This window comes from Etheostoma spectabile, unplaced genomic scaffold (genome assembly GCF_008692095.1).
Source record: "Etheostoma spectabile isolate EspeVRDwgs_2016 unplaced genomic scaffold, UIUC_Espe_1.0 scaffold302, whole genome shotgun sequence".
In the NCBI taxonomy this organism is placed as follows: Eukaryota; Metazoa; Chordata; class Actinopteri; order Perciformes; family Percidae; genus Etheostoma; species Etheostoma spectabile.
In genome coordinates, this window is record NW_022605581.1 from 822,361 (window position 1) to 837,321 (window position 14,961).

The 14,961-nt window shown below is 45.0% G+C and overlaps 1 protein-coding gene across 1 annotated transcript in view; it reads left to right on the forward strand.

The window, feature by feature from the left end:
* The window catches only part of LOC116686043 (ADAMTS-like protein 1), a gene marked incomplete at its 5' end in the record, with an annotated part of 33,827 nt that extends 20,766 nt beyond the window's left edge, over positions 1-13,061 (forward strand). Inside the window, 12 exon segments of the mRNA XM_032510952.1 lie at positions 1,763-2,067; positions 3,637-3,766; positions 6,216-6,426; positions 6,515-6,694; positions 7,182-7,335; positions 7,520-8,528; positions 8,621-8,748; positions 9,653-9,761; positions 9,949-10,153; positions 10,689-10,798; positions 11,058-11,278; positions 11,945-13,061. Of these exon segments, the coding sequence (XP_032366843.1) occupies positions 1,763-2,067; positions 3,637-3,766; positions 6,216-6,426; positions 6,515-6,694; positions 7,182-7,335; positions 7,520-8,528; positions 8,621-8,748; positions 9,653-9,761; positions 9,949-10,153; positions 10,689-10,798; positions 11,058-11,278; positions 11,945-12,054 (2,872 nt within the window).
* Between the last annotated feature and the right edge of the window lie 1,900 nt (positions 13,062-14,961).

Here is a 14,961-nt window from a genome sequence, read left to right on the forward strand (position 1 = left end):
CCACCATGAGTAAATCAAATATTTCCATTGATCCAAATTGAACTCAATTGATTAGCATGGCTCTTTGGCGGATATCGCAAAAATGTGTTGTTTCAATCCAAGAAGGAAATAGTTTTAGAAGTGAGGGATGTACTCTAACAACGCGTGAAGAGAAGCGTGTCTGTGGGTTCGCTTGTTGACTCCGTTGCTCGTGATCCAAGGTCTAACGGCTGCTGATTCATTTGTTTGTCCTCGAGCGCTCATAAAAGAACCAGCTTTGCTGTAATTATGAGCTCCTTATTGAGGCGTCTTATGAAACAGCCGGGTGGTGTTGTGTTGTGGTCAGACTGCTTAACCGAGGAAGAATGCTGCACACTCTGGGAAATACATGCGCACTGATGACGGATGGTGGAGGACAGTGCTTTGATTGTTTTATAAACCCAGAGAGAGCATCGATTTACTGTTACGGTAAGGCTGAATGTTAAACACGGAAGAGACTTAATCATACTCCCAGCTAAGTTAGTCTCTATGATGTAGTGGAACTTACAAATCACTTGGCTGGGTCAGATTTAAACTAGTGACCTGTCAGCGACAGTGGGGATATACAGTGACATAAGTCCAGCCTGAGGATTCAGTGTTAAAGGTTAGTTTGGACACACTGAACACCTCTAGAATAGAATAAAATGCCTTTTTTGTCATTGTACACAAGTGCAGTACCTGTGCAACGAGACTGAAGCAACCCCTTTACAGTGTCAACACAACATAAAAAAACCTAAAAATCTAAGTAGTGTTGGAAAAAGGAGAGGGAGAGCAACTATATACATATATAAAACAGTAGAAAGACAGAGGGTTTGTATGCACGTTATGCAAAAATATAGTTTGGTGTATTAAATATGGCACGGTAATGAGATGAAGTGATTGAGCATTAAATATTGCACTGTAATGACATGAAATGGTTAAGGATTAACAGTAAATGCCTCCAACCACTTTGTATTCATGATCATGTGCACAGCTGGGTGAAATGAGAACAACAGAGTAAACACGGACCCTGTTTGGTCTTTATATCCGCAGATTCCATAAAAAGAATAATCCCAGTGCTACAATATTCAAATAGCCACGTAATGGACACAAAGGGGACATGATACTGCCTCTCCGCTCTCACCAATCAGACCAGAACATTATTTAATCATTATGGACATTCTGCTATATTTCTCCCTCCTTGATTAAAGAGCTTTGCTTTTTATTTTGGCCAACCTGAAGATCAGGAGGGATTCTGTCTCACACTTTCCACTTTCATCATTTCTTCCTTCTAACACTCTCACAAAGCCATTTAGGGCGTGACAGTGCAGTTTCTGGACTCTGACTGTCAGCCAACCGTAACGGGCCTTTAGGCATTCATGATCTCGCACAATGATTTACAAGTATTTCCTTCTCTGATCCTTTAAGAGGAGGAAGGATGCGCATGAAAGCTGTTTATCCAAGAATGGCTTCATCCTAATGCGTCACAGCTGCTCAATTAACCACAGCAGGACTGGATGTCATAAATACTCGAGTTTTGAAATTAGCAGTAAATGACTTCAATCTGTGTACATGGGGAATGCACAAAATCCTGGGACTGGAACTACTTTCAGGGGAGCATTGGTTTGGAACCAGTCCTTATCAAATCAAAAACGAAACTGCCTTTCCGAGCCTCTATGTGAAGCATACCAGCTAAATGAACAGCATATTTTGGTTATGTTTGCATGCGTGCGATTGATCAACCCGCTGCCCCCTTCGTCCCCAGCTTCATCCCCGGTCCGTGGCAGCCCTGCAGCAGGACCTGCGGCGCCGGGACCCAGCGACGGACCGTCAAGTGCCAGGTCCTGCTGTCCTTCTCCCAGACGGTCGCCGACCTGCCCGATGACGAGTGTGGGGGGGTGAAACCTGCTACCAGCCAGCCCTGCTACCGCTCTCCCTGCTCTGGGGTTTCGGTCCAAGGAAAAGAGAAGGAGGGAGAGGAAGAGGAGGATGGGGGGACACCTGAAAGAGAAGAACTCCACGACTGGGAGTATGAGGGGTTTACGGAGTGCTCAGAGAGTTGTGGGGGAGGTGAGATCCTTATTAACATTTTTAAAATCAGATAAGTAAAGAAATGGAACTAGGAAAGGCAGGAATGGGAAGTTGAAAGATCAACATTTTCACCCCTAGCGCCACATTGCAAGAGTGGCTAAATAGAGGAGAGCACATTCAAAAACGTCACTTAATTGTACAAATACAGCAAATACAGCAAATACATGTCATTGCCTAAAGTAGTTTTGAATGCACTGTAAATCCAGGAAGCAACCCCCCACTGAATAACAGTTGCTGTATGTAGAAATGGAACTAGGAAAGGCAGGAATGGTGCAACCACGCTGCAAGAGTGGCTAAATAGAGAGAGCACACTCAAAAATCAGGATGCAACCGAAAAAACGTTGTTAACTCACTTAATTGTACAAATACAGCAAATACATGACTTACAGTAGTTTGAATGCACTGTAAATCCTAGAAGCAACCCCCATTGAAGAAGTCCCAGTTGCTGTGTTAAAAAGAAATGTCACTGGTGACCTCACGTCGGTGGACGACCAAAGCCACGCCAGTATGGCCTTTTGAAGTCGAAGTGAGTCATGTGATACTAGATGACAATGGATGGAATCCCAAGTTCATCCCTAAAGGTCACACGTCAGCGACTCTCACAGCGGCAGTGAACGCAGCGCCAGCTTTCCTAAACATCCTGCCAACATTCGTTGAGGCCCGCTTTAATCTCCCCCCCCCACCTCCCCCACCTCCACATCCAAGCCTCCACGCCTGAAACTTGTTCCCGTGTGCTAACGTCTCCACAAGCGTGCATGTGTAGCTTCATTTCTGCACATGGGCGTAGACTTTTGTCAATGTGTGTGTGTGTGTGTGTGTGTGTGTGTGTGTGTGTGTGTGTGTGTGTGTGTGTGTGCGTGCGCGCGCTCACCCAAACCTAACAAAGTCCCATTCGGGGGATGATTACAGAGTGGGATCGGATGTCACCTACACACCCTGAGGGCGGCGCTCCTGTGGACCATCACACCACCGTGGCGTTTGAAGTGCCTGCTTCCCTGTTATTGTCCCCAACATTAGAAGCAGACTCCGAGACTTATGTTACGTTGCTTTTAACGTGACCTGACATCACACCCTGAAAGCTTTTTCCACAGCTCAGGCCAGAACTTCCTCAAACAGCTGTGTGTTCATTGTCCTCCAATAGGTACAACCCTCGCTTGCTTTTCATGGAGGGGCCAAGCTTCATTGCGGTGTCTTCTTGCAATATTCTATGCTCCATAACATGATCAGAGTGGGAGAATATTGGAGAGATGCTTAACATGAACAGTATGTGTTTGCATTTTTGGCATTCCTTTTAAGAAGATACGGTACAGCAAGTATACACATTTTTCTTTCAACATGTTTTTATTGAGCATTAATAATAATAGAAAACATCTGCAATGACACAGCAGAATGACATAAAAACAATTGCCATAATTCCAATGAACCCCCTACCCTTTGAGCGTAAGTAAACACATTTTTTAAAAGGTGAAAGCACTTAAGATTGAAACGCGCAATAGCTCACGGTTCTTCGGACATCCCTTGTGACCGCTCGGTGCTGTCTAATTCCAGGTGTGCAGGAGGCTGTGGTCATCTGCCTGAACAAGCAGACCAGGGAGGCGGCAGACCAGGGCCTGTGTGTGAGCTCCCGTCGGCCCCCGCAGCTCCTGCAGGACTGCAAAACCCGGCCCTGCCCACCCAGGTACGGCACAACACAGACAACACATCACTATCATCCAGACATTGTTTAAATTGGTTTGTGCGTGAACATTAACATAGACCTGATTGATGGATGCAGTTGTTCTGAGGCAGGCATGTGTTTTTTTTTTGGGGGGGGGGGGGGGGGGGGGGGGGGAAGGCATTTGGCTGCATTCAAGATGAAAATATTAATTAAAAACAGGACTGAAATCTGGCTCGGCTCTTTATTAGTTTGCCAAGACTGTAACCCAGCAAATATGCAATATAGGGAGCAGGAACATTCGTTTACCATTTCCCAGATTATCCCTGGGTTCCACACCTGGAACTGCTTAGCTTTCAGACTATCAAAAAAACACACAATGCATTAGTTTAATCAATTAGTCTCTGCTAATCACTGGATGTGTACAAGAGAGATTCAAATCCTTCTAATCCACTACATACTTCTCAGTTTAAACCACATGTGCCGATTAAATCAGCATTAGGGCCACCTGGGTCCGAGTGATACTGAAGCAGAAGGACAGAGATGGATGGTTGGATCGTTGAGAGCCTGAAATGGACCCAGTCAGAGTCAGACGTTAAGTAGGGATCAGGTTCCAGTGGGGGCTATACCTGCGGGGCTGATAGGAAAGATCTGGGGAAGATCTGCTCTTTACATTTTAAAATATGCATGTGTTTGAAGTTAACATTTGGCCTAATATGAGGCCCAACAAATCCTCATGTGTCCAAAATGAAAAAGGTTTATGGTATGAATGTTAGATTAGATGTTGATATTTCTTCCATATTAATTGTGGTGCTAGAAGAAATGTCAGACAAACCAAAAACATATAGATTCAACTTCTAGGTATCTTGAATGCCATTGGAAAATGTACTGAATCAGACCATTAGTTAAGATCCTACTTTGACACTTTGACCATAGGTCGACTCCAAAGTAAAAACCTATCGAGTGTAGAAAACGGAAGGGGTTTATCCTCTGGGGAGCATCAATGTGCTTAGCAAATTTCATGGCGACCTACCCAATAGAGGTTGCTATTTCTCATTGAAAGGGACATTTCATTTCATGGAAATCAGGGGAAGGGCATTCCTGATTTGGAAGTAGTCAGAAGTTCAGGAGATCACTAAAATCCTTGTAATTGACCTCTGGGAACCATGAAAACCCTTGCTAAATTTCTAGATGAAATTATTGAAATGCATTGGTAGATGTATCCTACATTATTAAGCTTTTAGTCCAAGCTTTGCAGGTGTTTCTGTGTTAAGCAAGCAGTGTTAATCATCTGATTGGGCATCAATGTGGAACACGGGAGACGAACAATGAGCACACAAAAGTCGTCAAAATGAAATACCTGAATGGTTAAATAGCATAATGATGTTAAATGATGTTTAAAATAGCCAAGCCGTGGCTAAACGGTGAGTGGATTTTGCGGTGGGCCACAGGTTTCAAGTTAACACCGTGCACCCGGCGTCGGTGTTCCAGCACTCGCACTCTTGTCAGAAAGCCCCGAGGCTTGCAGCCTGCCCTCGCCTGTTTTTCCAGACCTTGAGTCTTGTTTTCAGGCACAACAAACACCGTATTGGACTTGTTTCCTTTGGCCCTTTACTCCCTCCCTGAGGCCTCCTCACCCCCCCCATATTAAGCTACACTCGTTGGATACTGTTCCCTCTGAAGGGAAACAGCGTAGGATTTGGCTTTGGGTACAGGACCGGTCCAGAAACAAGCTTCATTCCCAATTCTCCTCAGTTCCTGGACCCGAGGGTAAATATGAATAGTTTTGAAATATCACCCAACCTGTCAAGCAAGAAGTAAAATGGCTGCCATCTTGGTGAAAGCCAAAGCTTTGAGATGCCTTCAAAGGCACAGCGACTACTAAGACACATGCCACATCATTTTTTAAAATTGAAATAAAAGGGCTCAGAAAACTTTAACGCTGGATTCATCACCCTGTATCAAATTGTGTTAGATAACAAAAGGTTTTGGGTACTGTTATTATATATGGAGGTCATTGGGAAAATGCAAGGGAAGAAGTTATGCCGTAGGGGTTTCTCAAACATCACTAAATTCCGTGGGAGATGTAATATTTCTTCATCTGCCGGGATCTGGCCCCCATGAATCCCTCTTTTTGTTTTCACTCGCATTCACTTTCATGAATTTCACTTTCATGAATTCACACATTCATAAGACTGCAAGAGCGTCCTCTCATGGGATCAAGTGAAACCATCAAGCACTGGGACTGACCTCCTCCTGACCGCACTCCTTTATAGATCAGATAATGGGGCCACGTATACCGTACATGTACACAAAAAGATAAAGTACGGGGAAATAATCAGGAACGGCAAAGAGTTGAAATGATAAATTTAAACGATAACGCCTTACTCTAAAATCCAAATTAACCAGTTTTGGACTGGTTTAGGTCCATTTTTGTTGATACAGTTTGACGTTCTAGACCTTGTGTTCCCAGGTGGGAAACAGAGGAGTGGAGTTCATGCTCTGCTACCTGTGGGGTTGGTCTGATGACCCGCAATGTGGCGTGCACCCACCGGCCCTCTCGAGACAGTAACCGGACCGGGGTCTTGAGGGATGAAGACTGTCAGTCCCCCAAGCCCAGCCCCGTCCAAGCCTGCAACCGCTTTGACTGCCCTCCTATGTGGGAAACGCGGGACTGGGGCCAGGTAAAGATCTTACCTAGGAAGTTCACCACTATAAATGCCTGGCCCAGCAATTAGACTGACGCTAATGGAAGCCCACTTTTTTTGGTAGTGCTCCCAGACCTGTGGGGGGGGATTCCAGAGGAGGCAGGTCCTGTGCAAACAGCGGTTGGCAGATGGCAGCGTCCTGGAGCTGCCGGACACCTTTTGCTCTTCCAAGGGCCCCGCAAACCAGCAGCCCTGTGCCCACCAAGAGTGTCCCCCTCAATGGGTGACAACGGACTGGTCCCAGGTAGGCTTTGCTTTGCTAAGTCCCCGACAGACCTTCTTTTTTTCTTTTTCTTTTTTGAAATGGTCAAAATTGAAAAGTCATGCCATAACGTGCACCTTAACGTGAGGAGATGGACAGCATATGCACAGATGGATTTAAAATAATTTAAAAAGAAATATCGTGGACAACTGGAATGCATGTTTGTGTTCAAATTCAAGATTCATGATATCCTTTATTGTCATGTCGTCATGTATATACTTACTGTACATAAAAACAAAATGCAAGATGTTAGTAAAAACAATATCAATCATAAACAAAAGTGACATTAATTTGTTAGATAGTAAGGCTACGAAATATCCGTTAAAATAGCTTATTGTAAACTACTGGACTGCAAAAAAATGCATGGAAATAAATACATATATATACACATTTACACACACACACACACACACACACACACACACACACACACACACATATCTTACACTATATCTGTTTATTCGTCTAGTGTTCAGTAACCTGTGGAAATGGCGTTCAGAGACTACAGGCAGTCTGCAGAAGACAAGGGGAAGATAGGGGACATGTGATCGTAGACCCTGAGAACTGTTCCCTGACGGCCCGGCCCACCAAAATCCGGCCATGCTCCCTTAGGCTCTGTGAGAGTAAGAGACCCTCTGTTTGGCTCTATTTTTTATTTTATTTGTACTGCTAAGAGAGATGGAAAGATATGTTAGAAAGCAAGACAAACATTCCATAGCTAAGTTGTATCGAAATGGCTTAAAAAATTATAAACGCAGTACAGATAGCACGGAGATCATAACTATGCCATTCACCATTTTATCCCAGATTCTGTCAAGCCCGAGCCCACCATACTGGCCCAGAGAAAGGTGTACATCCAGTTGAGGAAGGGCAAGAAGTTGCAGATGGTAGTGGGAGGCTATGCCTACCTGCTCCCCTGGACAACTGTGGTCCTCCGCTGCCCGACCCGACACTTCCGCAAAGCCCACGTCCGGTGGCTGAAGGAAGGGAAGCCCTTGGCCGGACCCCCACACCTCTCCATAACACCACCGGGGTACGTGAAGATTCAGCAGGTCCGTGCGTCTGATGCCGGGATCTACACATGCGTAGCAGGTCAGGCCAAAGAACATTTCGTCCTCCAGATCATCGGCAGCAAGCAGAAGCTCTCTGTTCCGGAGGCGTGGCGCCTCGCGGGTGGACTACAAAAGGTCGGGCAGCCAGATGCGGCCTCAACGGGGGAAAGGTTCCCCGAGCTACCCATCTCCCTCAACCAATACGACAACATTGTTGAGCATTTGCTGGAACTCCAAGGCTCGCGCCAAGATGTAAAAGACACCGCTGATAAAACACACTCCAGTGAAAAGAACAGGTCGACCCTGGAGGATGAGAGATCAGGATCCGAACTTTCAAGTCTGCTCGTGCTCACCGCCGATACCCACAGGCTAGATGAGATCATGCACAACCTCTCTGAAGGCCACGGGGGGCCATGGGGGGAACAACTCATCACACAACTGCTGAGTGAGCTCATTGTGACCCAAGGTGAAACCAATGAGTCTACTCTTCACCCCCCAGAAAGTGCAGAATCCTCCACGCAAGGGCCTCTCCTTTACAAGCCGCACATCAAAGCCCACACGTCCAGGTCAAGGAATCCAATCATAATCCAGCGGCCCGGGAAGCTCGGATCTGCACCGTCGTCTGACATGATAGTCCACGTGGGGGTGCCTGTTCTGCTGCAGAAACCCATTGCTAGTTTGGAGCTGAGGTGTGAGGCTCTGGGGGACCCTGAACCATCCCTGACGTGGACCAAGAATGGAGAAGAGTTGCACTACAACAGCAGGTAAGAACTTCTCCTTAATGTGATAAACAAAACTGCAGATTTCCTTGTGTAAATGTAGCTGCTGAGTGGCTGCATTGCTTTGGTGTTGGCAGAGTAGGCTTGTTGTCCACCGGCTCACTGAGGATCCAGTCTCCGAGAAAGGTGGACGAGGGTCTGTACACCTGCACCGCCAGGAACCGCCTTGGATCTACATCTGTTTCGTCTCGGCTGCAGATCACAGGTAAGGTCCACGAAGGCCCAATATTGCTGCAGGCGTGTTTAAAATAAAACTCTGGCCAGATAATGGTTAGTTTAGTCTCTGGAGGGATTCCTTTGAGTCATTCTGCGGGAATAATGATTATCCAAACATTCAAAAATGTATTTCAAGCCAAGCTCCCAAGGTTTTGAGAAAAAAAATATGAACATAAAACAAAACACGAGACATCTAGAACTTTTTGTTAGGCTCACGATCAACGTTTTTCACCTAATGTCAAGTTGAGTCTGACCTAATATAATAATTCATGTAGTCCAGTTTTCAGTAATGTGTTGTTCTTTTGTGGTTCGGGCTCAGAGATTCTGGGAAAGCATTATTTTCAACTTTGAAACATATAACACACACAGCTATGACCATAGAGGCCGATATCTGGCGCTCCGGAACCGCAATTTCTTGTATTTTAAATCAAACTCAGTTTGAAGTTGTGTGTGATGGACGCACTTCAGGAATCTTAAGAATGGCAATTCCAAGTACGTTCACAGGGAAGTTGAACCTGGTTCTCGGAAAGCGCGGTCTTCTTTTTTTTTAACAGGAGTAGGCCACCTCGAAAGATACACGCCAAAGAATCCTGACCCTCTTTGTAATGCAAGACCAAATGTAGTGCTGCTGAAATAACGGGAAGAAAGAACCCATTAAGACCTGTGTTATCTGAATTGAGAAAACCAGAACCGACTCGACACTGCGATTATTACCAGGCAAGACACAGCGTCTTCAGCTGTAACCGAGTAGATCTTTGCCTCATTGTAACACATTAACTGAGAGGACCCTGAAACTATTATCAGGAATATACATTACAGTTTAAAAAGACAATTCCCCATCTTTTGATAGTATCCATGACCACTTAATATTGCTTCTTTTACTTTATTTTCAGGTTTCAAAGGAAGAAATTGTGTGGGAGCCAATGGCCCTATTTGCTCAGAGAGGAGTAACAGCAGCAAGTCAGCTGAGCTGTGTAATAATGGACAAGCCTGCCCCCCCAGGTACCTTGCTACTACTACTACTACTACTATTTCTGTGGATTTGATAAGACCAGTTACCACGGTCCTCTTTACTTGCGTTTCCTTTTTGAGTCCGTGACTATTTGACTACTTCGGGGCCCTAAAAAAACAGCTGAACTTCCTGATAAGCACATCAACTCTACGTTTTTTCCTCCTGTGGTGCGATCAGGTGGCAGGTGGATCCTTGGTCGCCATGCTCAGCCAGCTGCGGAGGGGGCTCCCAGACCAGGAGCGTCCGCTGCGTGAAGGGTCCCGAGGGCGGATCCAGAGAGGTGGAGAGCCAGCACTGCCTCGGCACAGGGAGGAGACCCTCTGACACCAGGCTCTGCAACCTGCTGCCCTGTGCCAGGTGGGCCACTACCCGCTGGGGAGCAGTGAGTCCACTCACACGGACAGCAAACGCATCACAACGTCATGGACTGGGTCAATGCTGTATATTTATGCAAAACACAATGTGTGTGCCAGCTCATGGACAGTTAATGTGAGGTAGTTTCATAACTGGCACTTATATGTTTTCCAAATGGAGGGGGAACCGCTGCTAAAAGCTATTAACTGGCTGTAAAAGTTCCCTGTGGAGGGGGAAGCACCCTGCTGATCCTTTATTTTATTTTATCATATTGAAATAACTGCTGTTGTAGTTGGGGAAGTCCCTTTTTGTCTGTGGCAGCGCTTTCACATATTTCCCAATTATGAGAATTTCTCAGGGGGAAAGTCCACTTTGGTTGCATAATTGTTAAGAAATGGTTAAGAAAAAGAAAGTAGCTCGTGTGGCTTATGAGGCATGGTTTAGATTTAAAACTTGAAATTCAGTGACAGCGGTTATGACTTAAAATGGGACAAGAGGGAAGTTACTTGCAGAAAAGTATTTTCAAACTAAAAGCGGAACTTGCTTTTACTCTCCTCTCATAGTGTAGTGGTCAATGTGTGGGTCCCAGCTTGGCCACGCAGCACCGCCATGTTTACTGCCAGGACACAAACGCCACCAAAGTCTCCTTCAGGATGTGCAGTGGACTCCAGAGGTAAATATGAATATCACAATATATATATATATATATGAATTAAGTTCAGTCATACCTCATGTTTCAGTGAGAAAAACACTCACTAGAGAATATCTGACAACTTTTAGACACATGTAAACATATGTGCGGGCGCCTGGACAGCTCACTTGGTGGAGTCAGTCCCCCTCTCTCACCCCTTTCAAGTCTAAGCTGTCCTGTACGACAAAAAATGCCCCCCAAAAAATAACTTTCAAAATCGTATGTGTGTTTGTATTTGCAGGCCCGGCTCCCTGAAGAATTGCTCGGCAGAGGCCTGCGCCCTCCACTGGCGCGTGGGGCCGTGGACGCAGTGCACCGCCACCTGTGGGCCGCACGGCTTCCAGTCCCGCCAGGTGACGTGCGCACGCCGTCGAACTGGGCAGGCCACGCGGAAACACCGCTGCACGTGGAGGACTCGCCCCCCCGGCTGGCAGAGGTGCAACCTTCTGTCCTGCGGCAGAGGTGAGAACCGGTCACTCAATGGGGATCTTGATTTTCAAAGGATCCGGAGTTTATTATAAGCCGTAAAGCATATTCAAACTACATATGCGTTGCAGAGGACTTATAAGAATCGACATATGCAGGGCTGAAAAAATACTGAAGATATTCTTGAGTACAGTACCAGTTAGTTGCTGTCATGATCACACTGACTGCCCTGACAAGAGTTGAAGAATAACTTGGATTGGAGCTAAAATTAAATTGTAAAATAAATACATATTATTGCCAGAATCATTGGAGCAAAAAGCTTCATCGTGGCACATTGCATCCCTTATCTGGCCCAGTCCTTAATTCGTAGAGTCTTGGTTTCATGTGCTGAGGTTTCTAAAATGTAAAAGTTATAAAACAAGTGGAAGATGGTTAGTGGTACTCAGATTTAAAAAATGTACTTTTGTTAAAAGTCTGCGACTTCAGGAATGCCCAGAAACAGTGTCCCCCTTACTTTGAATGACCCACAGACGTTACCTATAAAATCCCTTTACATTGGAGATATTATCACTGGGAGGAGTTGTTTTGCAATTCCACCGACCTCCATTGTTATTGGCAGAAGTTGGTATGTGGGTGGGGGGGGTTGGTGGAGGAGGCTTAAAGTGAGCATGAGTAGTAAACTGTTGGATCTGTGTGTTCCAGCAGGAGAGTGTCGAGACAGCACGAGGTACTGCGAGAAGGTTCACCAGCTCCAGCTCTGTCCGCTGCCCCAGTTTAAGAGCCGCTGCTGCCACTCCTGCCAAGACACCTGAGGCGGTGTGGGGGGTGGGGGGGGGGCGGGGGGCGTAAGACCAGGGCCATGGGCGACCTGGATAGGTCAGGGGGGCCTGCTCAGACAGCCAACAGAGACTCTATGGAACCTCTACGCTCCATCCTTACACCCGCAACTGGCTTCAATGACCAGTCTTGGATTAGGACACCTGGGTGCGGGGGGAAGTGTCTGGACCGTCATACCGAGACCGGTTGGGATCCACTTCCCTCAACGATCTCGTGTGCGGGTTTGAATTTGAAAGTTGTACGAGGAGTGTCTGTTAATGAAGGCTACTTCTTTCTTTTTGTAATCTGAGGCTCATGAAGCTTTTCCTAAATTCTGCAAACGGGGCCGAGATACAGGTCCGTTGTGAGGAACAGGTTTCTACTGCAGGGACTGCATTGAAAGGAGCTGTCCACATTAATGATGTAGTTTCTAGTTGTTTTTTTTCCGTGTTCTGTCGTTGCAACATCACTTCATCTCCAAAATCGGGTGCGTGTCATCATGCAATTTAGCTTCCAATACACAAAGACCTTTTTTTCATTGATCGACCTCCCCACCCAGGGATTTTGGGTGGACCGCTGAGCTTTTGATAACCACTGGATAGTTGCCTTTTATTGCAATGGTCTCCAAAACAGTGTTGCTAAACAGTTATAACATGCTATTTGAGCTTTCATCATAGAGTTGTGGGTAAACTCCTGTTTCAACGCGGCATCATGCTGCCTATAAAGGGGAAATGGCTAACATGGCTAAAAGGCTAAAAGGCTAATATTTATAAATGATACACAGGCACACGTCAAAACGGAGCATGATCTGTGCTATCGCATTGGGTCAACACATTCACCATGTGTTGACCGTAACGATTGGTCAAGTCATACGAAGAGGAAAGGATGTAGTATTGCAGGCGTTGGAACTGCGTTTTAGTAGAATAGAAAGTAGGACATGATAAAGGTTTATCTTGCATGGGTTGCACTATGGGGGGGTGTGACTGAAGCAAGTCAATCTTTGAAAAAAAAGACACTTATTTTGCACTCGACTCATCCAAGTCTTTGTTAAAGGTCCCGTGACATGGTTCTTTGGGTTGCTTTAATATAGACCTGATCCCCTAATACTGTATGTGAAGTCTCTTTTATATAGACCTTAGTGGTCCCCTAATACTGTATCTGAAGTCTCTTTGATATAGACCTTAGTGGTCCCCTAATACTGTATCTGAAGTCTCTTTATATAGACCTTAGTGTCCCCTAATACTGTATCTGAAGTCTCTTTATATAGACCTTAGTGGTCCCCTAATACTGTATCTGAAGTCTCTTTAATAGACCTTAGTGCCCCCTAATACTGTATCTGAGTCTCTTTATATAACCTTAGTGGTCCCCTAATACTGTATCTGTCTCTTTATATAGACCTTAGTGGTCCCCTAATACTGTATCTGAAGCTCTCTTGATATAGACCTTAGTGGTCCCCTAATACTGTATCTGAAGTCTCTTTATATAGACCTTAGGCCCCCTAATACTGTATCTGAAGTCTCTTTATATAGACCTTAGTGGTCCCCTAATACTGTATCTGAAGTCTCTTTATATAGACCTTAGTGGTCCCTAATGCTGTATCTGACAGTCTCTTTATATAGACCTTAGTGTCCCTAATACTGTATCTGAAGTCCTTTATATAGACCTTATGGTCCCTAATACTGATCTGAAGTCTCTTTATATAGACCTTAGTGGTCCCTAATACTGAATCTGAAGTCTCTTTATATAGACCTTAGTGGTCCCTAATACTGAATTTGAAGTCTCTTTATATAGACCTTAGTGGTCCCTAATACTGAGTCTGAAGTCTCTTTGATATAGAACTTAGTGGTCCCTAATACTGAATCTGAAGTCTCTTTGATATAGAACTTAGTGGCCAAATTCTCTAATCGGACAAAGCGGAGAAAGGGGAGGTAACCTTGCCCCTTATGACATCATAAGTCCCGATTGGCCCGTCTGAGTTTTCATTTTCTCAAAGACAGAGCAGGATACCCAGGACTCGGTTTACACCTATCACCGTTTCTAGCCACTGGGGGACCATAGGCAGGCTGTGGGGGGGGGAAGGGGGGACTCATATTAACGTTAAAAAACCTCATAAAGGGAAATGTTCATGCCATGGGACCTTTAAAAAAAATGGCTTGCAGAGTTTCTATTAGTTTGTAAAGTTACATTGTTTATATATGTGGTTTTGTGATTTTGGTATTTCTTGGAATATTTTGGTAAAATGTCCCTTTTAACCACTTTGTGACCTTTGTTTTTTTAAATGTAAGGTGAGCATAACGGCTCACCCTCTCCACCAAATTACTTTACATTTTCAAGCAAAAACAACCGTTCCGTTTCTCATTCCTTATGTAACTCTTCTTCTCTTGACCGTGTTGGTTGAACGTGTAAATAAGAACTCCGTGTTACGTTCGATTATTGGTCAAAACAGTAGGGACGTTTTTTAAAAGCTCATCATGGATGTGCCATAGTTGTGCCAGATAGACAGGGTTTGCACTTTTGACATTTTGTCCTGGTTCCACAATGCTTATTAGTCATGCGCGCCACACATAAATCAGCAGATAACTAATAGATTATTTGACTTTGTGAAAGACAAAACATGATTAACGTATTACTCATGCCTTTAAGTTATGTAGATATTTCTTTTGTCCTTGACTATTTATTTTCATACATGCTCCCGTGCATAATTTTTGTAAATAATTCCAAGGGTGGGTTCTTCTTCTCCCTACGATGTCTTGGTATTTGATGTGCATGCAACGGGGACCCTCTGCTGGTCGACTGGTGTGCTGCTCATGCTCGGTGTTTTAGGAAATAAAACCAAATGCATTCCTTTCAGAGTCTGTGGGTTGTGGTTTTCTTGTCTATAGATAGATGGATAGATGGATAGA